General features: G+C 47.8%; 1 protein-coding gene across 2 annotated transcripts; it reads right to left on the reverse strand.

Moving 5' to 3' along the window:
- Positions 1 to 98: 98 nt before the first annotated feature.
- CRELD1 (cysteine rich with EGF like domains 1) lies at positions 99 to 15,497 on the reverse strand. Of its 2 annotated transcripts, none has more exons than XM_040407794.1 (11): positions 15,392 to 15,497; positions 12,478 to 12,650; positions 11,617 to 11,699; positions 11,380 to 11,490; positions 10,758 to 10,849; positions 8,985 to 9,161; positions 7,709 to 7,804; positions 6,745 to 6,825; positions 4,005 to 4,100; positions 2,693 to 2,830; positions 99 to 2,110 (listed from the first exon to the last, which is right to left on the reverse strand). In XM_040407794.1, the coding sequence occupies exons 1-11, from the start codon at positions 15,471 to 15,473 to the stop codon at positions 1,890 to 1,892; spliced, it is 1,350 nt and encodes a 449-aa protein (XP_040263728.1). In that variant the 5' UTR covers positions 15,474 to 15,497; the 3' UTR covers positions 99 to 1,889. The 2 variants fall into 2 exon arrangements, with proteins under 2 accessions (XP_040263728.1, XP_040263729.1); XM_040407795.1 differs by lacking the exon at positions 15,392 to 15,497 and adding an exon at positions 13,020 to 13,024.
- Between the last annotated feature and the right edge of the window lie 8,245 nt (positions 15,498 to 23,742).

Here is a 23,742-nt window from a genome sequence, read left to right on the forward strand (position 1 = left end):
ATCACTTTATTTTTTTGCAGATAACCCACGGCATACCAAACATCTATAAAATAAAATAAAAATTCCCTCCAAAAAAAGTTGGGGGGTGAAGTTGCCCGCTACCTGTTGTTGGTGTGCGCTGGGGTGGGGAGGAACTGGAATACAATACAGTAGAAGCATTTTAGGATGCCGATATATCCAGGATGTGGAATAGTGCTACTTTGTTACTGTTTTACAAAAAAAAAAAAACAACTCTGCATTCCACTATTTTCTGCCTCCAGCTCTTAAGCAGACCCATGTGTCTCCATGGTTACAGACTACAAGCTAACCCTGCGTAGTCTGATATTGCCATCACAAGTCACTCTCTTCTACTAACTGCAGGATGCCGAATGCAAAAAATATAAAAATTACATTATATAATATAATTTTTTTTTTAACCACAACTCATCATCAGCAATCCGGCCTAAAGGTCGGCTTTATTGCCGTTACCATGGTTACATATAGATCTGCACAGGAGCCGTGTACACAAAACAGGAGAATTTTAATAAAGTCTTTGCACAAATCAGCCTCATTTTTTTTTCTTTTAGGTTTAGTTTGGTTGCAGAAGTATTCATGCCCTTCAAAAAGGTAGACTATGGCCACTCCCAAAAAGGTGCGAATACTCTGAGAGAGAGGACATCAACCCCATGAAACCAGGCTTAGTGTCTGGCAGGGTTTATCCTGCCGAATGAAATGATCTCAGTGAACCTCCGTTGCACCGTCTGAGAAAAATATATATTTGACTAATATGTTAGTTAGGCCTGCAGAGCACTGAGGGGAGGCCCGCGCTCCTACACCCCCCCCCCCCCCCCCAACAGCCTCTCCTTCTTGGTTAGGCATCTCTCCTGCCCCTGCAATCTTATGTCTGCGCCATAGTCTACACCATCAGCGCTTGCGCAGTGCATTTGTTTCCCCAGCATCACATGTCAATACTGTAGACTATGAGCAGGAGCAAAAATACAGGGCCAGGCGATGGGGGAAGAGGCGGTCAGTGGGGGCCGCCCCGCAGTGCTCTGGGGACTTAATTAACATATTTGTAAGAAAGTTCATTTTCTCAGGACCAACCCAAAAGGAGATTCGCAAGACAGGTATTGTTGATCTCAGCAGTATCAACCCTACAAGACATATCTGGTTTGATAGGGGAAAAAAATAAAATAAAATCGCCACCATACAGTCGGCACAGCGCAGTCAATATTAAGGGAGCGGCTCCGTCATCTTATAACCATTAGACCCCAATGTCACATGTTCTGACCTTCACTTTCATAACGTGGCACTGGAAAGTCTTCAGGAACGTCTTCTCAGCTCTTGAGTCTTTGCTTTTCCAGTAGGATCCATACACTGGTGAGAAGCCCCCCCCCCAAATCTCCGGGTGCCACCTCTGAACCCCATCATCCGTCCCTTATTACAGCCTGGCCAAAAGGTGCAACGGACAAATTATAAGACGCCTGCACTTACAGGTCAAGCTGAGGGATACGTATAAGCGAGCAGATAGAAGAGATCCTCAACAGGTCCATCCTCCATGGTGGAGATATCAGATAAGTAAAAATGTCTAAAATTCCAGGAGTCCTTCAGGCTTCCCCTTTAATAAAGAGTCCCGGATCTTCACAGCAGAAGGATTCCATATACTTAGAGATAAGAGTTCGAGTGGTTTCTAGAAGATGCTGTCTGTGCTTATGTGTCTTCTACAATATTAAGTGGGAGAGAACATCCCTTAGGGCATTTGGTTCTTCTAAAATGTTCCTGGGCTACCAAGCCACTACTGGTCCATCTCTGCTACACAGCAGGACCGTACGGTGAGGTCTTTGGGGCCCCACAGGTGAAGCAGAGAGGAGCTCCATAGACTTTCGGGACCCGTCCACGCAAATGGGAAGCTATCTCCCTTTCAGAAAGCCTTCGAGCACCCTGTCGCTCTTCTCCGACAACCAGTATCCAGCCATGGCCGCCACGGCTCCAATGAAGATGGCGGTAAAGACCATATCGCCTTTGGCCGCTAGTGTAGCCAGAGCGCAGATGATCACCCCGAAGAACATCTGCTGCAGGACCACCACCTCGTCGTCTGTGATGTCATCGAACAAGCCCTTGTCAGAGTCATCTTTGCAAAAAGAAAGAAAGCGAAATAAAGTTTAGTTTGGTGCACGATGTATGGTGGTGACCAACTCCCGATCTGTGCTCCATACGTGTCCAGAAGACGCTCTGCACTCCATGCGTCATAACGTATCTGCTGCTCTTCCTCCCCTCTCACAGCATGCAAACACACTGTGGGAGAAAACTGCAGCTGCATCCCCTCCTCTCCCCATCTCCAGTTACCATTTTACACGAGGTGGACTGTGTCAGTGACTGCGGCATTTTGGGAACATCTACAGAAGGTCCCGCTGACAGCGAAGCAGGAACTACAATCTGCTGGACGCTCACAATGCAATTCCCCAATATACTAATGCTGACACACTCCCAGAGTATCCGTATTCTGCTGGAGTCCTCAGGAGGCCGATGAGCGCAGCACCAAACACAGGCTGCCAGAAACAGCGCCTGTATACTGCCGATCACATCTGCAGCCCAATGGAAAGGACTAGGACAATCAACACATGGAATTGCCTTATAAGCGATTTCCTATTATCCTGTTACGGAGGCTTTTAACTTAATCCCGACTATCTACCCCGCCCCCCCGACAACTTACCTTTGTGGTCGGCTCTACACGATCCATCGACCCTGATATAGCCCTTCTCACAGATGCAGGTGAAACTTCCCTCCGTGTTCACGCACTCCTCCCGTAATCCTTTACATTTGGGAATCTCGTTGTCGCACTCGTCCACATCTGCAAGGTAGAGAAGGACCCGAAGATCCGTAAATGACAAGGTTGAGGCCGTTAAATGACAGACAAAAGTCACATCACGGTACAGCGGCTGCGAACCACCATTGTGTGCGCAGTAGGGCTGCACGATAAATCGAAAAAATAATCGAATCGCGATAATCGGCAAATGCGATATGGCGATTTGGCCGACCCGAAAATGCCGCGATTATATATGAAGGGGCCCCGCTCACATAACTGGCTTTGTGTGTAAAGTATTTTACTAGTGTCTGAAACAATCTCTCTCCTATTGATAACATTGCCGCCTCTGTACTCACTGTCACGATGAATGCACTGCAGCGAGCGGGACGGCCGGCGCGTGACTGACGTCACTTAGTAACGCTCCCGCTCGCTGCAGTGCATTCATCGTGACAGTGAGTACAGAGGCTGGACCTTTTATCAATAGGAGAGAGATTGTTTCAGACACTAGTAAAATACTTTACACACAAAGCCAGTTATGTGCGCAGTTTAGGACACATGAGGGGACACATAGGGCCATGAGGGGGACCAGCATAAGATGCTATATGTCTTATGCTGCCCCCCCTCATGGCCCTATGTGTCATAGCACACATCCCCCACAACACAGCGTCCTCCACAGATCCCCCACAACACAGCGTCCTCCACAGATCCCCCACAACACAGCGTCCTCCACAGATCCCCCACAACACAGCGTCCTCCACAGATCCCCCACAACACAGCGTCCTCCACAGATCCCCCACAACACAGCGTCCTCCACAGATCCCCCACAACACAGCGTCCTCCACAGATCCCCCACAACACAGCGTCCTCCACAGATCCCCCACAACAGTGCCATCCACAGATCCCCTATAACTATGTCATACCCAGCCGTGTCAGCGGCTCATATGGGAAAATCCAAGCAAATAGACCTCTAGCACAATTCCCTTAAAATATTGCATATCGTTATCGCAATTTTTAGGGCCCTAATCGCAATCGCACAAAATTCCCATATCGTGCAGCCCTAGTGCGCAGCAGTGACACCTGGTGGTAGCAAGGAACAGAGACTCAAAATAAAATCGCCATATTGCCTATTGGATCCTATATAGTGCAGTCAGTCACAGGTGGGCTGAACCTGCAGGTTCCTAGTTATTTTGCAAGTAGGAAGCCAGACAGACGTACTCACCCAGGCACTTGGCTCCGTCCCGGTAGTAGCCAGCATTACATTTCTTACACCGTGCCGATCCTGAGCCCATACAACCAATGCAGGATTTATCACACTCTGGAAATTAGGAGACAGAAAAAGAGAAGGTGAGCAGCGCAGTCAGCAGGCCGCTCGCTGGTGAACAATAAGCCCCAAACCTGTGACTTGTAGAAATGCAGAATTAAAGGGTTTTTCCGGGACTAAGGGTATCAACCCGAGATCAGTAAGGGTCCAACGCCTGGCATCCCCACCGATCAGCTGTTAGCAATGGACAGAGCCGGAGACAAAAGGCTCCACCCCCAATGTAGTGGCCGTACAGGGGTACTGCATCTCAGTTCCCAGTCAAGCTAATGGGAGCTGAGCTGCGGTACGCCGGGGCCAGAAACTACATACTGTATGGTTTCCAGTGCTGGCGGCTGCCCGGAACAACAGATTTCAATCCAATCTGCGGATAGGTTATCAATATCCTGGAAAAATCCCTTTAATAGGTCAGGCTGCTAAACACATGGTGAAAATAACCTATTAGGGAATTCTGAGTTTCTAGGAGGGTTCCCCAGTTTAGGACTGTTGAGGAACGGTTGAGATGTATGCATATATATCCATGCATGCCTGCAAACATGTGCGGGCATGTATGGTATATATATGTGCATACATTAGACATAGCATCATGGGACGATGTGCGCAGATATGCCCAGCATCTGCGCACGTCTGCCCATGGTGATCCGCAGGGGCTCATGGTGGCCCCTGTGGGAAATATGTGCCCCCTTATAGTGTAGGGGCTTGTGCCCCCTTATAGTGTAGGGGCTTGTGCCCCCTTATAGTGTAGGGGCTTGTGCCCCCTTATTTGTGCCACCTTATATATCCCCTTATATAATCCCCCTTAGATATGATTAATGTATACATGTGTATGGATGTGCCCCAAGCATCAATACACATGTATATTATATATATCCCCCCCCCCTCCTACAACTGAAACCAGGTGCATCGGTGTGAATGTGCCCCAAGCATTCGCACCGATGCAATCTGGCTAATTGCATCAGAATGACCGGACAAGGGTCCGGTCATCCTGATGGATACAAAGAGCTCAGATTCAACAGAATCTGAGCCCTTTGTTGTAATTATCCTCGGCGCTGCTGGAGATAATTACACATGATAGAAGAAGGGGAGAAGCCTCTCCTCCTTCTATTATGTGCATTCCGACAGTGCGATTACTATCGCACTGTCCGGAATGCGAGGTGCAGCAGGCGGGAGATCAAAGGCTTCTCCCGCCTGTCTGCAGCGCGTCCCCGATGTGCTGGCCGGCGCAGTGACGTCATATCACTGCACCGGCCCACGTGGATGATGGGCCACGTGGATGATGAGTCTTCATCTGGCCCCCACCTGGAAGAGGAGTGCGTCCTGCGCTCCGGGAGTCAGGGCCTCCCACGTGGCAGCTGACCTGACCCCCCCCCCCTTCATCTAGGAGAGCGCAATCGGCGCTCATGGCCGCAGTTAGGATCGGGGCCCCCACCACCTGAAAGGGCAGCGCATCCTGCGCTCCACCGGACCCGACCCCTGCAGCCTTTCCTGCGTTAAGAGCAGAGCGCCCGACCGGACCTCCCCCCTGGACGAACGAGCAACAAAACCTTAAGTATCACCCCCTTATAACCCCCCCCACTATCCCACCAACGTACCCCCATGCCATTAACCCCCCCACTATCCCACCAACGAACCCCCACTCCTCCTCATAACCCTATAACCCCTGAAACCCTCACCCCTGGTTCCCTGTGTGTAACCCTTTCCCTGCCAGGCATTACCCCTGGTATCTCTCCCCTGGTCCCCCCCCCGACACTTTGTACCCCTGATGTCCGTGCCCTGTTCCCCTGTCCGGCGGAAATGTGCCTGCATTAACCCCTTTACCCTGGTGGCCCGGATTAACCCCTGGTGGTTACCCTGGTCATGTAGAGCATGCTTCTGCTCTGCAAACAAATCCTTTTAACCCTTTGTTAACCCTGTAGGGACAGTGAGTACAGACGGGTGGGATTGTTAATATACTTGTATGTGTGAATTGTCTAGTTAGTTTATGGGTGGAATATGGGAATGTGTAGTGTAGTTTAGGATTGTATATTTGTAGTGCTGTGTATTGTTAGTATTGTGTGCGTAGTGTATTGTTAGTAATAAATACTGTTACTTGTAACTATCTGTGTAACGTGTAGTTATTGGCGATAGTTAGTTAGTAAGGCGCATGCAGCTAGCATAGTGATCAGTGTGAAGCATAGCGAAGGTATTGTTATTATTATATAAAGGCATAAATGGGCGGAGTTATCACTAGATGGCTCCTCCCATTTATGAATATTAATTATCGATATTTGCATAAATATTAGTGATTAATATTCCCCCTTTACAAGGACCCTCACCCATAGTGGGCTCAAAAGATGATCACTTGCTGCCAGGTTCCTCCAAATACTACAGCTGATTATCGGGGGTCTCCTCCCCCCCCCCCCCCCCTGCAGGAGACCCTGTGATCTGCTGGATCAGGCATGCTCAACCTACGTCCCTCCAGCTGCTGTAAAACTACCACTCCCACAATGCCCTGCGGTAGGCCATTCAGGCATGCTGGGAGTTGTAGTTATGCAACAGCTGAAGGGCCGCAGGTTTAGCATGCCTGTGCTGCATCATCCAAAGTGGACACCCCCTTTAAGCAATGGCTGTACTACTGGTTGTGACACTGGTGGCCACTTACCTCGGCATTCATAGGATCCATCCGTATTTAAACAGTACTGGTTCGATTTGCAGCGATCTACCGTGCCACATTCATCAATGTCTGTGGAAGAAGAAGAAAATAATCATGCGTCTGGGGTAGTGAGGAGCAGGAGGTGCTATATTCGATTTCGTGAATATTCGTCATTATTCTTTTTATCGCGAATAATATTCGCGTATTGCAATTTTCTTTTAACTGTATAAGGCAACTTTCCTATTGGTTGGCTATTTAGAATATTCGCTTTTTTTTAATCTGTACAGTTGTTCGCATACTCCTCCCATCACCATGGGAACGCCTGTGGGTTAGAATATACCATCGGATCTGAGTTTTCACGATCTCAGGGCAAAACTCAGATGCGATGGCATTTTCTACCCACAGGCGTTCCCATGGTGACGGGGACGCTTGTCGGGGAGGAGTATGCGAACAACTGTACTGACTGGGAAAAATAAAAATAAAATTTATATATATATATATATATATATATATATATATATATATATATATACACATATATATACACACACACACACACACACACACTAAATAACGAATATATTCACTATATTGCTATATATTCGTTTTTTAGAATATTCGTCATTTTATTTTCCATATGAAAACATGACTCCTTCCTGCTTAAGTTGCTTGATGACTCCTTGGCCCACAAGCAAGAAGCAGGGAGGAATCAGGTTTTCAGATGTTAAAAAAAATATATAATGTAATATTCACGAATTAGCGAAGTTGCGATATTCGCGATTAATATTCGCTATTCGAATATTCGCGCTCAACACCAGTCTGGAGGACAAAATGACAAGACTAAAATTACAGCGCACCTCTCTTAACGCCCCACTAGGGTCTTTTTCCAGGTCAGCAGGAGCTGTATATGGACCCACCCGCGCTCACAGAGGGGCCACAACCACCAGTGCAGTATCCCCTCCCGATCACTCACCGATACATTTCAGGTCGTGCAGCAGCCAGCCCTTCTTGCACAGCACGCACTGATCGTCCTCGGGTCCCAGGCACTTGCTGCAGGAGCGGTGACACTCTGTACGAGAGGAAGAACCCCGCACAGAAATCATTAGTAAAACAGGAAATTATTTGAGTAAATTCCAGAGGTCACGTATAATCTCAGGGTAACAGCACCCACAATCCCCCTCCCCCACAATCACCTCTACTATATAGCAATTGCTTGCACTGAAGTCTATGGATGGAGTGTGAATTGAATCACGGTATGAACAGCCATATGGTCCCCAGCGATCTCCCTATCCCACATAGCTGTGGCTCACCCGATTAACCCCCCCATTGTTGATCCGAGGCTCCGTTCCCCAGCCATGATACTTTTTCTAAATATGCTAATTTAGCCTTCGGTGCAATGAGGGTGCCCCTGTTAATTCTGTTGCACCCAAGCTCCATTCCTTTCTGAGGCCAGCCCCTCTCCCTCACCGATTTGCCACTGCCTGGCCCTGTCAAAGTAACGAGAGAGACAGGGGCTGGCCGAAGAGTGCAGCTTGGGTGCAACGGTGACTCCCTCACTGCACCAAAGGCCTCATTTGCATCAGGAACGGAGCCTCCGATCAACAAACGAAAAACGGCATTGTAATCAAAGGGAACCACAGCTAAGTGTCGATGTAAATAGTGGGATAGGGTGGTCGCTGCTGACAGATTCCCTTTGAAGGGGTTGTTCCAAGACCCCTACTGATCACGAGAACCGGGCTTCGCACTGCCGCTCCATTCATCTCTATGAGACTGCCAGAGAACCTAGGTCCCCCATTCTCATGGCTAGTGGGGGTCCCAGTGGTCAGACCCCAATAATAAGACACTTATCCCCTATCCTGGCACAAATGCTTTTAAAGAAACACTGGGTAAAATTTATATACCATGTTATACAAGACACCAAAGATAGACCCCCTGTCATGCGCCACCTCCTCAGGCCCTAACGTTGCAATTACACCTGCATGCTGACTGTTTCCAGCTAACCTGATCTGTAAATAATAATGATGCATTGGGTTCCTCTTAAGCTGTGGTCTGCCGCGCTGTGACCCACGAGCTGTTGTAAAACTACAAATAATCCCTCCAAGCATGCTGGGAGTTACAGTTTCACAGCAGATGGTGAGCTACAGGGGGCAGACCAGCGCTCTACTGCATCCATCTAGAATGTAAAGAAAAAAGAAAAATCCATAGAATAACTTGTGAGTCGGAGCGCGCACTATCGTCCCCTTACATACCAGAACATACCAGGTGGCTCTCATTTTTGGCTTCCTCGTAATAACCAACTGCGCAGTCCATGCACAGGGGGCCACCATAGCTGGGATAGCAGTCGCACGTCCCTGTGCCGCCTCGGGTGCCCTCTCCGTTGCATTTCCCATTCCCGCTGCAGGGCTTGTCAGCGCCGTGGGGGCAGGCTGTAATACAGGAGAGATTATACGACAACTTTATTATAGTCAGAGGACAGTACAATGGAACCTTTTATTTGTGCTGTCCCTCGCCGAGATCTTCCAAAAAAGATTTATGCTAATGATGTACAGCAAGTGCCCAGGGGCCTCGGCGTTACAGCAGCAAGAGCCCAGAAAACCACACCTATGTCACACCTCTGGCCCGCCCTCGTTTCCTATTCTTACCTCCTCCTCCTCTCCCTTACAAATCTGGCGCCTGCGCCGCCCCTTCTTTGGCTTCACTGCAGTCCTCTGCTGCGGCTGGTTACTTCCGCCGGCTAGATTTTGAGCTACGGACCGGCGCATGCGCAGTCCAACTCCCTTTTTCTCTGCCCATAATAGGCACAGCAGTGCGCAGGTGTGGGACAAGTGTGGACGGCGCAGGCACGAGATTTGTGAGGTAATAGGAAACGAGGGCGGGCCAGAGGGGTGAAAAAGGTGCAGTTTTAAAAGTCTTTTTTGGAAGATCTCGGCGATGGGACGGCACAAATGTCCCACTATAATGTGGGCAAAGGAGTCTATAGCCTGATCTGAGTGGTCTAAGGCCTCTTTCACACGGGCGTTGCGGGAAAATGTGCGGGTGCGTTACGGGAACACCCGCGATTTTTCAGCGCGAGTGCAAAACATTGTAATGCGTTTTGCACTCGCGTGAGAAAAATCGCACATGTTTGGTACCCAAACCCGAACTTCTTCACAGAAGTTCGGGCTTGGGATCGGTGTTCTGTAGATTGTATTATTTTCCCTTATAACATGGTTATAAAGGAAAATAATAGCATTCTGAATACAGAAAGCATAGTACAATAGGGCTGGAGGGGTTAAAAAAAACAAACAAATTATTTAACTCACCTTAATCCACTTGCTGGCGCTGCCACCATCTCGTCTGTCTCCTTCTTTGCTGAACAGGACCTGTGGTGACGTCACTCCGGTCATCACATGATCCATCACCATGGTAAAAGATCATGTGACGTACCATGTGATGACCGGAGTGACGTCACCACAGGTCCTGGAATGAATGCTCACCACAGGTCCTGTTCAGCAAAGAAGGACAGAAGAGATGCCGGCAGCGCCAGCAAGTGGATTAAGGTGAGTTAAATTTTTTTTATTTATTTTTTTAACCCCTCCAGCCCTATTGTACTATGCAGTCTGTATTCAGAATGCTATTATTTTCCCTTATAACCATGTTATAATGGAAAATAATAATGATCGGGTCTCCATCCCGATCGTCTCCTAGCAACCGTGCGTGAAAATCGCACCGCATCCGCACTTGCTTGCGATTTTCACGCAACCCCATTCACTTGTATGGGGCATGCGTTGCGTGAAAAACGCAGAATATAGAGCATGCTGCGATTTTCACGCAACGCACAAGTGATGCGTGAAAATCACCGCTCATGTGAACAGCCCCATAGAAATTAATGGGTCGGTATTCAGTGCGAGTGCAATGCGTTCAACTCACACATCGCATCCGCGCGGAATACTCGCCCGTGTGAAAGGGGCCTAAGGGCTCAGATTAGGTGACAGACTCCCTTTAAAAAAAAATAATTAAAAAATGGGGGGCTGACAACTCACGGGCGCAGTCCGGCCCCCAGGTGTCCTCCGGGCAGCAGAGCTTCGCCATGTCCATACACAGCCAGTCAAAGAGGTCGCTGGGATCTCTGGGTCTAGGAACGAAAAAGACAAACTTTGGAATCGGACGTTTGCAGGAGGAAGCTGCAGTCCGCCGTGCATTATCCCTGTAGTATTACATGGCGGCCATCAGATGAACCAGTGAATAAGGGCACGGGGCCCTCCGGAGCCCCCACTGATGATCTATCCTATGAATAGGTTGGTCCTTTAAGCAGCTATGGGCAGATTATTTTGTCACAGAGTCACCCAGGCATCACAGATATGCCATACGGGCCCTGCTCTCTTCTCCCCCCAAACCTCCTTGTTGTAGGGTTTTATACTGAATTCAATGCAGCCCCCTGATCAGCCTGGGAGCAGAGATCAGGGTGTAGTCACTAATAGCAAATTTGCTGCAAAAGTTTCTGCGCCAGTCTCATCTAAATGGGGTCTGCAGAAAACCATGCACATCTGCAGAAACATCCCCTCCCCCCCTCCACTGAGATGCATGGAACTGGTTTCCAATTGCAGAAAGGTCTCCATTCAATCTGCCGTGTGTGAATTCAGCCCTTTCCATCGCTGTCCTCACCTCTTAAACCACCAGGTCTCCAGGTGCTCCTCATTCTGCTCCAGCATCTTATTACATTCAAAGTCGGACTTGTCACAGGCGGTTTCCAGCACCTCCAGAAGACGCGTTTCGCTGCAGGAACAGGACAATATCCTTAAGTGCCCTCCTCCCATGAAAACACAGCACCTGTCACCTCAAACCTGATCAGAGGCGGCGGTGGCCATGAGGACATGGACAATTCAGACGCGGTCACTGTACCTGCTCTCATACTTTGCCAGCTTCTCCTCCTCCCAGGCCGTGTTGCCTCCTCCAAAATTTTGCCCGGCCGTCTTCTCTATGCCCTAGAGCAGAAGGAAACCTGATCAATGCAGCAAACAAGGACAGATTCCTCTTAAAGGGTCACTACAACCAAAGTCTGGGGTCAGAGACATTTCTCGACCCATGTCCATGATATCGGGGCCGTCTCAACTCAGACATTGGGGGGCATATCGCTAGGATCGCTGCGGGTCACCAATCAAGAAGAGCACACGCGCGGCGTGCCCTCCATTAATTTCTGTTGGAGTGCTGAAAATGGCCAAGCGGCGCGCTCTGCTTTTTTCGAGAACCCGATAGAAATGAATGGGAAGCGCAGCCACCGCCCCATTCACTTCTATGGGGCTGAAGGAAATGGCAGAGCCAGCACTCCCATAGAAATGAGTGGATGGCGGTCGCACGTGCAATTTAAGCCATATGCAAATGAGCAGGTAAGTGCAAAGAGGGCGTGCCCAAGCCTCTCAGTGCACCCTTGCTCCTCCTGCTCCCTCTGCCAGCCCCTGCCTCTATATCCCAATTGACAGGGCCAGGGTTCTTGGATAGGTGATCACTGAAGGTCCAACCGCTGGGCCTCCACCGGTCGTCAGAAGGGGGATTCCGGTCCCTCTGACCCCCTCTCCCCAAAGCGTATGTTTTAGTCAGTGCCATAGCCTTTGAATGCTGCAGCAGGGCGCACGCTCGACCACAACTCCATTCAATCTCCACCTAGCAGCGCTCTTGCAGGTGGGGGACTCGGGAGAGCTTCTAATCTATGGGTAAGAGGTCTTCCCTGGCACCCCCTAAAAACCATACACCTCGCAGTCTCACCTCAACAAAGTTGTTGACCAGGCTCCGGCAGGTCCAGCACGGCTCCTGTTTGGCGACGCCAAGTCTGGAGAGGAGAAGAAGAGGGAGCAGAAGTCCCAGCAAGGAATCCATAAGTTTGCGCCTGACCATGTCCATGATGGCGGATACAGAACCCGGGGATTTCAGAGCTGATCCTAGAGGAGGAATAAGTGACATAAGACACCACAGCGTATGGTATATACCAGGTGTCAGCAACCTCCGGCACTCCAGGTGTTGTGAAACTACATCTCCCATCATGCACACTTGCTTGGCTGCTCTCTAAACTCCCACACAAGTGGAAAGAGCATGCTGGGAGTTGTAGTTTCACAACAGCTGGAGTGCCGAAGGTTGCTGATCCCTGGTATATACAGTCCGGCTGAGCCTTTGGGGGGGGGGGGGTTACTTATTTATAATGATAGGAGTCCCCACCCGGCTTTCCCTGCCCCTGGGTGTCATGCATGGAGTGCAATGTGCTGCAGCCAAGACTGATCCTCAAGACCTTACCCTTACCCTGCTGACTGCACCTCCCGCAGCTATGCTGATCATGGGGCGGTGACGATTTCACGTCTCAGGGGACAGAGTGATAAATACTTAAGTACCAATCTGCTGCATCAGAGGCGGGAGACGAACAGATGTGTCCATAGTGGGGGGGGGGCATGAGAACCTTAAAGGAGCTTGTCATCGAAAGCGGTGAATATCTGCTACCATTTCTATTGATGCAAGGCAGCTAAAATAGAAAGAAGCCTAACAAATAATCTGGGGGGGGGGGGGCGCTCATTTGGGGAAAAAGATATCCTGGGTGTAAAGGTTAGGGGTGGAGCTGTGACTGGATCAAAATAGAGAGCAAAGGAGAGGGGATAAAAGAGTGAGCCAGGACAGCATGCAAAAGAGCGTACGAAAGAGCGGGATGGAGTGAGGGAGTGCACTCGAAAGGAGAGAGAGCATGCAAAAAAGAGCAAGGGCCAGAAAGCATGCAAACAAGAGAGAGACTAAGGCCTCATGCACACGACCGTGCCGTTTTTTGCGGATCAGAACGGGCGGCCCATTGCAGACATGCCTATTCTTGTCCGCAAAACGGACAATAGGACACGCTATATTTTTTTTGCGGGGCCTCGGAACGGAGCAACGGACGCAGACAGCACACGGAGTGCTGTCCACATCTGAATGGGTCCGCATCCGAGCCGCAAAAACTGCGGACCAAAACAACGGCCGTGTGCATGAGGCCTAAGGAAGAGCACAAGACGAAGCGAGAGCGTGCACTCAAAAGGAGAGAGCGAGCATGCAAAAGAAAGCAAGTCAGAGGGAGCCCGAGAAAGATTTGTCGGCCCAGATGTTTCATAATTAATAAGCAATCAATAATTAATAATATTCCTCCCCCGGTCATCCTCCGCTGAGGGTGCGGATACTGGGAGCTGTGGTATTATGGGGGAAAACAACAAAAAATATCCGGCACTGAGATAAATAAGTCTTCGATCTTTTTTTCCATAAGTCTAAAAGAATACATTTCTTCACGCGGACAGCGGTAACACCTCCGGCGCGTTTCGGTCTATCCATCGGCACGGAGATGAGGGAAAGTTTTCAATCTTTATCCATCGCAGCGCAGGATATTTTTCGTTGTTTTCCTGGACGGACTGGAGCGGGAGGTAGTACGGGGAGTGCTGGCTTACCTCCGACTCTTAGGCCTCTTGCACACAACCGTATGGCTTTTTCAGTATTTTGCGGTCCGCAAAAAATACGGATGACGTCCATGTGCATTCCGTTTTTTTTGCGGAACGGAACAGCCGGCCCCTGATAGAACCTGTCCTATTATTGTCCGCATAACGGACAAGGCTAGGACTGTTCTATCTTCAAACAGAACAGAAAAATGGAAACAGAAGGAATACAGAGAACCTACCGTTTTTTTTGCGGATCCGTTGAAATGAACGGTTCCGTATACAGAAAAAAATAAACACTTGTGTGCAAGAGGCCTTAAACTGTAGCATTACACAGTGTCCCGCTCTCCGCTGTTGGTGGGCCCGTCCGATGAACGCCCCCCCCCCCCCCCCCTATAATATAGCCATATGCACTGATACAGCGCAGCTTATCTTCAGGACACTACCCCTTTAAGAGGAGGAATCACCCAGGTGGGAGGACAAGTCAGAACATGGCGACCATTTCACCACATGGCGGCAGTCAGACCGGAGCTTGCTGACCACCAGAGCCGGCGACCTGTCACTGTGCCCGCAGTCTGGGATCTATTACATGGGGGCATGATGTCAGGTCCGTTCTGTGGGGGTCACCAATGATCTGTGCCATTTACCACCATCCCAGCAACTATCAAATGGGACGTCCGTCAGTTCCGTGAATGCCCCAACCACACGTGCCAACCTTTCCACCAGGAAAGATGAACCTGCACAGCTGGTAGACCCAAACGTCAGTCACCAGCTGGGCGCCCATCCTGCTGCATGACAAGCAGAGCAACTGACCAGGTGCACAGTAGACCCACTGCCATGCCCCATAGCCCAGCCTGGCATACAATGCCCCTAGTTGGCACTGCCTCTCATACCTACCTGCTCTGCACCAGGTGTGTCTCATATATCATGCCCAGTGTACCCCAGTTCCAGCCTTTTATACAATGCCCCGGATTGGCACCAGGTGTGCCTCATGCATGCCCATGTTATATTCCCATCTTCTAGCCTGGCATATCTCTCCTTGCCCCTAATTGGCATTGCATGTTGTACATTAACGCCCTGCACCAGGAGTGCAATATGCATGCCATTATATGCCCATTTTGAAGGCCGGTATGTACTGCCCCCTGTTGGCACGGTCTTTCATACACGTATATTCTGCATGCCCGGTGTTACATCGTCCCTCTGCCTATACCCCAGCCTGGCATAAAGCCTCACCAGCCACCTACCTCCGGCAGCTGTGCCCTGGCAGGGCGTGTCCCTCTCACACAGATGCGGGCCTGACGCTTTATTCTCCGCACTTCCCGGCATGCACCGCCTCCCCCTGCACCGCAATCCTCAGCTGTGGCTGCAGGACACGTCTCTTCCACCGGAGCTGCCCCTCAGCCAATCAGAGCGGGCCATGTGCTCTGACGTCACCAATCGAATCCGAGCCCAGGAACCCATTAAAGCGGCCGTCACCTGTCAGGGTTAACCCCTGGTGCGCTGCAGCGGGGGCGTCTATTTATAATCCGCAGGAGCTGGAGGGTGGGATTCTGGAAAGTTCTATCTTTTGTAACACCCCTACTTTGTCGTAGATTGTAAGCTCTTGGGAACAGGGCCTCCACTCCTAGTGCTTCAGTTGTATAATAGCCGGTTGGGTTGTCTTTTCTACATGAACCCTCTAAATTGTAAAGCGCTGCGGAATATCTCCTGTATCTAATTATATAGGTACAGCTGGTATAACCTGGGAATCTCCTGTATATAATTATATATGTACAGCTGGTATAAGTTATACACCTTCTTGTATATAGTGATATGGACCATGCTGGTATAACCTGGGTATCCCCTGTATCTAATTATATATGTACAGCTGGTATAACCTGGGCATCTCCTGTATATAATTATATATGTACAGCTGGTATAACCTGGGTATCTCCTGTATATAATTATATATGTACTGCTGGTATAAGTTATACATCTTCTTGTATATGCACCTGCAGCAGGTTGTGCTGACCCAACCCCTTATTTTTTTCTTTGTAGTATATATTGGAGGCGTGGCGATCTCCTTGGAGTCATTGCACACCTGACCAGTTAATCTGTCCTTGAGGCTGGTTTTAAAGTCAGTATAAAACTGAGTCTGCTTGTATAGAACCTACCATTAGCCATCTGGCTCCAGGAGAAGTATATGGTAGGTTCAGCATGCATGTTGGTACTTGCATCCCTGGATCCGATGAAAGCTGTAATGGCACCGGACGGGGTTACAAGCAAAGTGTACTTGGCTTGCATGCTGACCTGCATTCCCTGGATTTTATGTGGCTGTCATGGCCCATGAACAGGTAGGAACAAGAGTTAGGGACCACTCATGAGACAGCCTTGACGCGGTGAGTGGCTTACTATGCTTTGGCCAAAATATAAACCAATGTCTCATCCAGCATGGAGGGCAGAGTGCTGGATGTAGTGTGCGATCACATTTGCATTTTCTGTTTGTATATGTATTTCGCCATAGTGATCTGCACCTGCAGCAGGTTGTGCTGACCCAACCCCTTATTATTATCTTCTTGTATATAGTGATATGGACCATGCTGGTATAACCTGGGCATCTCCTGTATATAATTATATATGAACAGCTGGTATAAGTTATACATCTTCTGTATATAGTGATATGGACCATGCTGGTATAACCTGGGCATCTCCTGTATATAATTATATATCTACAGCTGGTATAAGTTATACATCTTCTTGTATATAGTGATATGGACCATGCTGGTATAACCTGGGTATCCCCTGTATCTAATTATATATGTACAGCTGGTATAACCTGGGCATCTCCTGTATATAATTATATATGTACAGCTGGTATAACCTGGGTATCTCCTGTATATAATTATATATGTACAGCTGGTATAAGTTATACATCTTCTTGTATATAGTGATATGGACCATGCTGGTATAACCTGGGCATCTCCTGTATATAATTATATATGAACAGCTGGTATAAGTTATACATCTTCTGTATATAGTGATATGGACCATGCTGGTATAACCTGGGCATCTCCTGTATATAATTATATATCTACAGCTGGTATAAGTTATACATCTTCTTGTATATAGTGATATGGACCATGCTGGTATAACCTGGGTATCCCCTGTATCTAATTATATATGTACAGCTGGTATAACCTGGGCATCTCCTGTATATAATTATATATGTACAGCTGGTATAACCTGGGTATCTCCTGTATATAATTATATATGTACAGCTGGTATAAGTTATACATCTTCTTGTATATAGTGATATGGACCATGCTGGTATAACCTGGGCATCTCCTGTATATAATTATATATGAACAGCTGGTATAAGTTATACATCTTCTGTATATAGTGATATGGACCATGCTGGTATAACCTGGGTATCTCCTGTATATAATTATATATGTACAGCTGGTATCAGTTATACATCTTCTTGTAAACAGTGATATGGAGCATGCTGGTATAACCTGGGTATCTCCTGTATATAATTATATATGTACAGCTGGTATAAGTTATACATCTTCTTGTATATAGTGATATGGACCATGCTGGTATAACCTGGGCATCTCCTGTATATAATTATATATCTACAGCTGGTATAAGTTATACATCTTCTTGTATATAGTGATATGGACCATGCTGGTATAACCTGGGTATCTCCTGTATATAATTATATATGTACAGCTGGTATCAGTTATACATCTTCTTGTAAACAGTGATATGGAGCATGCTGGTATAACCTGGGTATCTCCTGTATATAATTATATATGTACAGCTGGTATAAGTTATACATCTTCTTGTATATAGTGATATGGACCATGCTGGTATAACCTGGGCATCTCCTGTATATAATTATATATGTACAGCTGGTATAAGTTATACATCTTCTTGTAAACAGTGATATGGAGCATGCTGGTATAACCTGGGCATCTCCTGTATATAATTATATATGTACAGCTGGTATAAGTTATACATCTTCTTGTATATAGTGATATGGACCATGCTGGTATAACCTGGGCATCTCCTGTATATAATTATATATGTACAGCTGGTATAAGTTATACATCTTCTTGTATATAGTGATATGGACCATGCTGGTATAACCTGGGCATCTCCTGTATATAATTATATATGTACAGCTGGTATAAGTTATACATCTTCTTGTATATAGTGATATGGAGCATGCTGGTATAACCTGGGCATCTCCTGTATATAATTAAATATGAACAGCCGGTATAAGTTATACATCTGCAATGAGCAGGACCGTGGTACGGTTAGGCGGACACCAAAATTATGCAGTGGGTCCGGATATGGATATAGAAGTCTATTGTTTTTTGTTCGTGACGCCAATAGCAGCGTGCGCAGGGTACAGTCTCAGGGCCCTTTAAGGTGTTGCAACTCACGTACCAGGTTAGGAATGCCAGAGTGGTATAATGTCTCTGTATACGGTAATAGTGGGTATAGTGTCAACGGTGTCTCCTACCTTGGTACGGCTGGACTCCTGGATCCTGGCTCACTTGCAATAAATGAGTGTTGCTAGTAGGAGTAATTGAAGGATTTGGTAGCAGTAAATGAGATCAAGATTTGAATTTTATATTTCAACTTGTCTTTACTGGAGGCAGCAATAATCCAACTGAGATACAGACAGCAATAGTCTTTGGGTCCCAGCAGGTATTGGCAATATGTGGCAGGGATAAATATCTCTTCTGCTCCTATCATGTGCCTGGAGAATATGGCAGGAATCGGTCTTCTGCTCTGTCTATCTTCTGCTTGGTACGGGACTGACTAGCTGAGGAGGAATTTAGCTTCTCCTGGTCTCTGGATGTTACTCACAGTTATGCTCACAGGGAATGGCTCTTCCTGGAGATCTGGAGGTGGCTGCTTGCTTGTCACCAGCCGAGGCTGAAGGCTCAGGCTGGGAATGAAGATCTTTGGTCTCAACCGAGACAAGATCCTGGCTTGGGATCCCTGGAACTGGGAGCTCCTACTTGCACAGCCTTCCCCTAGCCCCGGTGGCTGGCACACTCACTCTAACTTCCTTTCCTCCCCATGAGGCAGGACATGGGCGAGCCCACTCTGCTCAAAGAGGGGGAGGTAAACTGGAATGAACTATTCCAGTCTAGATATGCTAAACTGTACTAAGGCCCTGGTAACACATTGCTGCCACCTGCTGGTGTACATGGAAATTACAGCAAATACATGTAACAGGCTTAGAAAATGCACATTTGTGAGGGATATTACATAAAATCACATTAGATGACAAGGCACATGTTACCAACAAATAGTAGAGGGGAAAAAGAGTTTAGTAACATAACTCTGGGATGTTACATTCCCCCTTACTTCGAGTTAAGCCGCCCTCGGCTTATGCTTAGGGGGGAGAGAAATCAGCTCTGGGGTACCCAATAAAGTACAAAGTGCTGCATGAATTACATATAAAGACATACATAGACAAACATGAAACGGCTATCCCCAGGTTCCTGCCCGCTAGAGTAAGGTGTCCAACACACAGTTTCCTTCTCTTGGTATAACCAGTGAACCAAATACTGCACTAAGCCAACATTACTGACTGACCTTGAAGTGTTCTGAGCTCTGTAAACACCAAAGAAAGCATGGGGGTGTCTTTACTCTGTAGTCCCGCCATTGTGTAATGAAATGCCCGCAAATGAAAGGGTGGCTTTATCCTGTATTCCCTTTCCTGCACCAAAGCCTGAGAAATTTGGCTTAAAGCACGATCACTATGGTGACTAAGGGGTAGCTAAATTATAGCTCTAAGGTTTGAGATACCATACCTTAGGCAAAGGCTCAGAAGGGGAGGCATTTAGCGCCTCTATGCGCTTCTTGCAGTCACAGGAGGAGGGTATGATAATCCCATGGAACTCCTGGAAATAAGACACCTCAGGATGGGAGCAATCCTGAACATATAACAAGCGGGAAGGAGCGGTCTACGGCTTCTAACGATTCCCGAAGCAGCGGGGTTACCCATGTAGTTACTGGACCTGCCTGGACTCATCACTTGGTCCTACCTGTGCACTAAGAGTAGGCCATTAGTTTTAAGCGTCCGCATAAAGGCAGTCCGTATAAAGAGAGGAGAGAATATGAGCTGTCAAATAAGGCATACAAGAGTATATTGCTACATTTTAGATTAAGGTCAATGGTTAAGTGCAATCATCACAAATAGTGCAGAAAGGTCACATTGCGGCACCTGGAAAAGAATACACACAATGGGCATGTTATCTTAAACGTTGCATAACCTGTAAACTTGAAATGAAGTTAGTGCAAAAACATTATGTGAATATCAATGCAATAATACGCTCAAATATGGCTTGAGTCTTTTTCCTTGAAGTGCTTGACTGTGGACAGGAACAATAAGTCCATAAGTCACTTGTAATCCACAGAAAATAAACAAAAGTCACTTGCAATCCAATGAGCAACAATAGAGTTAATTGCAGGATCACCTTTCTCTGGAAAATCCACTGTAAGCCTTGGCTTTTTCCTTGTAGGTGACAGGTTCTCAGGACAGCAATAAAGGACGGACCCTTGGTCTTTCATAGCAAAGAGCTCCGGATTCGGTGCTGGTTCTGATAGAGTCATATCCGGTGTGCTGTCTTCAGCAGGCGGCTGAGAAGAAGACTTGGAGGCTTCATCACTAAACATCCTCTGTACCTTTTTCTGTTCTTCTGTTCTTTTTAGAAAGTCCTGTAATTTACTCTACCTGCGGGCTTTCCATTGGGCAAGGTTATCCTGCCAGGTGACTTCTTAATCACTGCAGGAACTGTTGAGGAACACAAGAGGGCGCTCCTGCATCTTGTAATTCAGGCTGGCTGCTGTGATGGAGCTGCACTGACCTCTTGTGGCGGTTCCTGGTACTGTCTGGGTAGTGAGGCTGGTCAAAGCTGAGGTGAGCTGCTGTACATCGGGAACTCCTGCCGGGGCAGAAGGACTCAGAACTCCTGGCTGTAGTGGCTCTGGCAAAGGTATCGCCAATGATGACGACAGTAGGGAAGGAGCGCTCTCTCTGGGCAGCGGAGTGGGAGCTTTGGCTGCCTCTGCCGTGCCAAGAGGCGTGATGAGGGACACCTTACGGACCTCTCTGGGTAAGACGTGCCCCTGTACTCTGGGACTGAAAGTCATTACTAAGTTATTTATTTGCCCCACCTGTAGATTTGAGGCAGCAGGGAGTTCAGGGATCAATATGGAGACCTCCGGGTTCAAGCGTCCCACTCTGGCGGTATTGGTTCTGGGCGGCGGAGTGGAAGTTCCGTCCGCCTCTGCCGCACCAGTAGGTGTCCTTAGCGGAGCAGGCCTAGGCGCAGGGGCAGGTACAGACCGGGCCTGGGCCTCATGGAGCGCGTCTGCTCCTACCTGATGTCGTGGCCGGTACCGGTGCCTTATCCTGCTGTGCGATAGTCACTGCAATGGGTGACGTAGTCGCGGCTTGTTCCGGTACCGATGCTTCGGTCACTGGGCCAGGCGGAGAGGGTTCAAGCGTAGTTGTCCTCTCTGGGGCCTTGTTAGTCGGAGTCGTCGCCTCCGCAGAAGTGGGCTTGAGTCCGGCGGCCATATTGGTTTCTGGGTTGGCGGCCATCTTTCTTGCTCCGTCTGTCATGATGAATGCAAGAGGTAAGGGTGGAGCCCAGAGGGAGGAGTCTTCAATCCCTTGGCTCGCATTGCAGAGTTCTTGGTGGGCAGGTTTTAGATTTCCCGCTTCTAGGGGGGCGTATTCGGCATCTTCACGCTCTTGAGAGGGCGTTCCTGAGTTTTCCCGCTTCTGGGCATGAAGAAGAAGAGCCATTTTGCAAATATGGCAAATTAACCCTTTGAATGCTGGTGTGCACGTTTAGCGCTTTCTGGCACAGCAACAAAGCAATAAAGTCAATTTTCAGGGTTTTTGCACAATCTGTAGATCTTGCAGTACTGTGAAATATGCAATCCGATCTGATTAAGCACACAATTGGATCCGGTTCTGTTGTAGCACACAATTGGATCCGGTTCTGTTGGCACACAGCTCGATCCTGTTGGCACACAGCTCGATCCTGTTGGCACACAGCTCGATCCTGTTCGTTGACGCCAAAAAATGCAATGAGCAGGACCGTGGTACGGTTAGGCGGACGCCAAAATTATGCAGTGGGTCCGGATATGGATATGAAAGTCTATTGTTTTTTTTTTCGTGACGCCAATAGCAGCGTGCGCAGAGTACAGTCTCAGGGACCTTTTAAGGTGTTGCAACTCACTTACCAGGTTAGGAATGCCAGAGTGGTGTAATGTCTCTGTATAGTAGTGGGTATAGTGTCAACGGTGTCTCCTACCTTGGTACGGCTGGACTCCTGGATCCTGGCTCACTTGCAATAAATGAGTGTTGCTAGTAGGAGTAATTGAAGGATTTGGTAGCAGTAAATGAGATCAAGACTTGAAATATAATTCAACTTGTTTTTACTGAAGGCAGCATTAATCCACATGAGATACAGCAATAGTCTTTGGGTCCCAGCAGGTATTGGCAATATGTGGCAGGGATCAATATCTCTTCTGCTCCTATCATGTGCCTGGAGAATATGGCAGGAATCTGTCTTCTGCTCTGTCTATCTTCTGCTGTGTTGGGGACTGACTAGCTGAGGAGGAATTTGGCTTCTCCTGGTCTCTGGATAGTTACTCACAGTTAGCTCACAGGGAATGGCTGCTTGCTTGTCACCAGCCGAGGCTGAAGGCTCAGGCTGGGAATGAAGATCTTTGGTCTCAACCGAGACAAGATCCTGGCTTGGGATCCCTGGAACTGGGAGCTCCTACTTGCACAGCCTTCCCCTAGCCGGGATGGCTGGCACACTCACTCTAACTTCCTTTCCTCCCCATGAGGCAGGACATGGGCGAGCCCACTCTGCTCAAAGAGGGGGGAGCTAAACTGGAATGAACTATTCCAGTCTAGATATGCTAAACTGTACTAAGGCCCTGGTAACACATTGCTGCCACCTGCTGGTGTACATGGAAATTACAGCAAATACATGTAACAGGCTTAGAAAATGCAAATTTGTGAGGGATATTACATAAAATCACATTAGATGACAAGGCACATGTTACCAAACAAATAGTAGCGGGGAAAAAGAGTTTAGTAACATAACTCTGATGTTACACATCTACATGTATATAGTGATATGGACCATGCTGGTATAACCTGGGCATCTGCTGTATATAATTATATATGTACAGCTGGTATAAGTTATACATCTTCTGTATATAGTGATATGGACCATGCTGGTATAACCTGGGTATCTCCTGTATATAATTATATATGAACAGCCGGTATAAGTTATACATCTTCTTGTAAACAGTGATATGGATCATGCTGGTATAACCTGGGCATCTCCTGTATATAATTATATATGTACAGCCGGTATAAGTTATACATCATCTTGTATATAGTGATATGGACCATGCTGGTATAACCTGGGTATCTCCTGTATATAATTATATATGTACAGCTGGTATAAGTTATACATCTTCTTGTATATAGTGATATGGACCATGCTGGTATAACCTGGGTATCTCCTGTATATAATTATATATGTACAGCTGGTAT

The sequence above is a fragment of the Bufo bufo genome, chromosome 9, assembly GCF_905171765.1.
Source record: "Bufo bufo chromosome 9, aBufBuf1.1, whole genome shotgun sequence".
Taxonomy (NCBI): domain Eukaryota; kingdom Metazoa; phylum Chordata; class Amphibia; order Anura; family Bufonidae; genus Bufo; species Bufo bufo.

What these genes read in the sequence shown, in the direction of transcription:
- CRELD1 (XM_040407794.1), bottom strand. Translation starts at nt 15,473, where the DNA reads ATGCCGGGAAGTGCGGAGAATAAAGCGTCAGGCCCGCATCTGTGTGAG. An exon ending in CTGGGGGCCGGACTGCGCCC is followed by an intron (nt 9,162 to 10,757) that starts GTGAGTTGTCAG and finishes CCTGTATTACAG; the next exon opens with CCTGCCCCCACGGCGCTGAC. An exon ending in GTGTAGAGCCGACCACAAAG is followed by an intron (nt 2,111 to 2,692) that starts GTAAGTTGTCGG and finishes CTTTTTGCAAAG; the next exon opens with ATGACTCTGACAAGGGCTTG.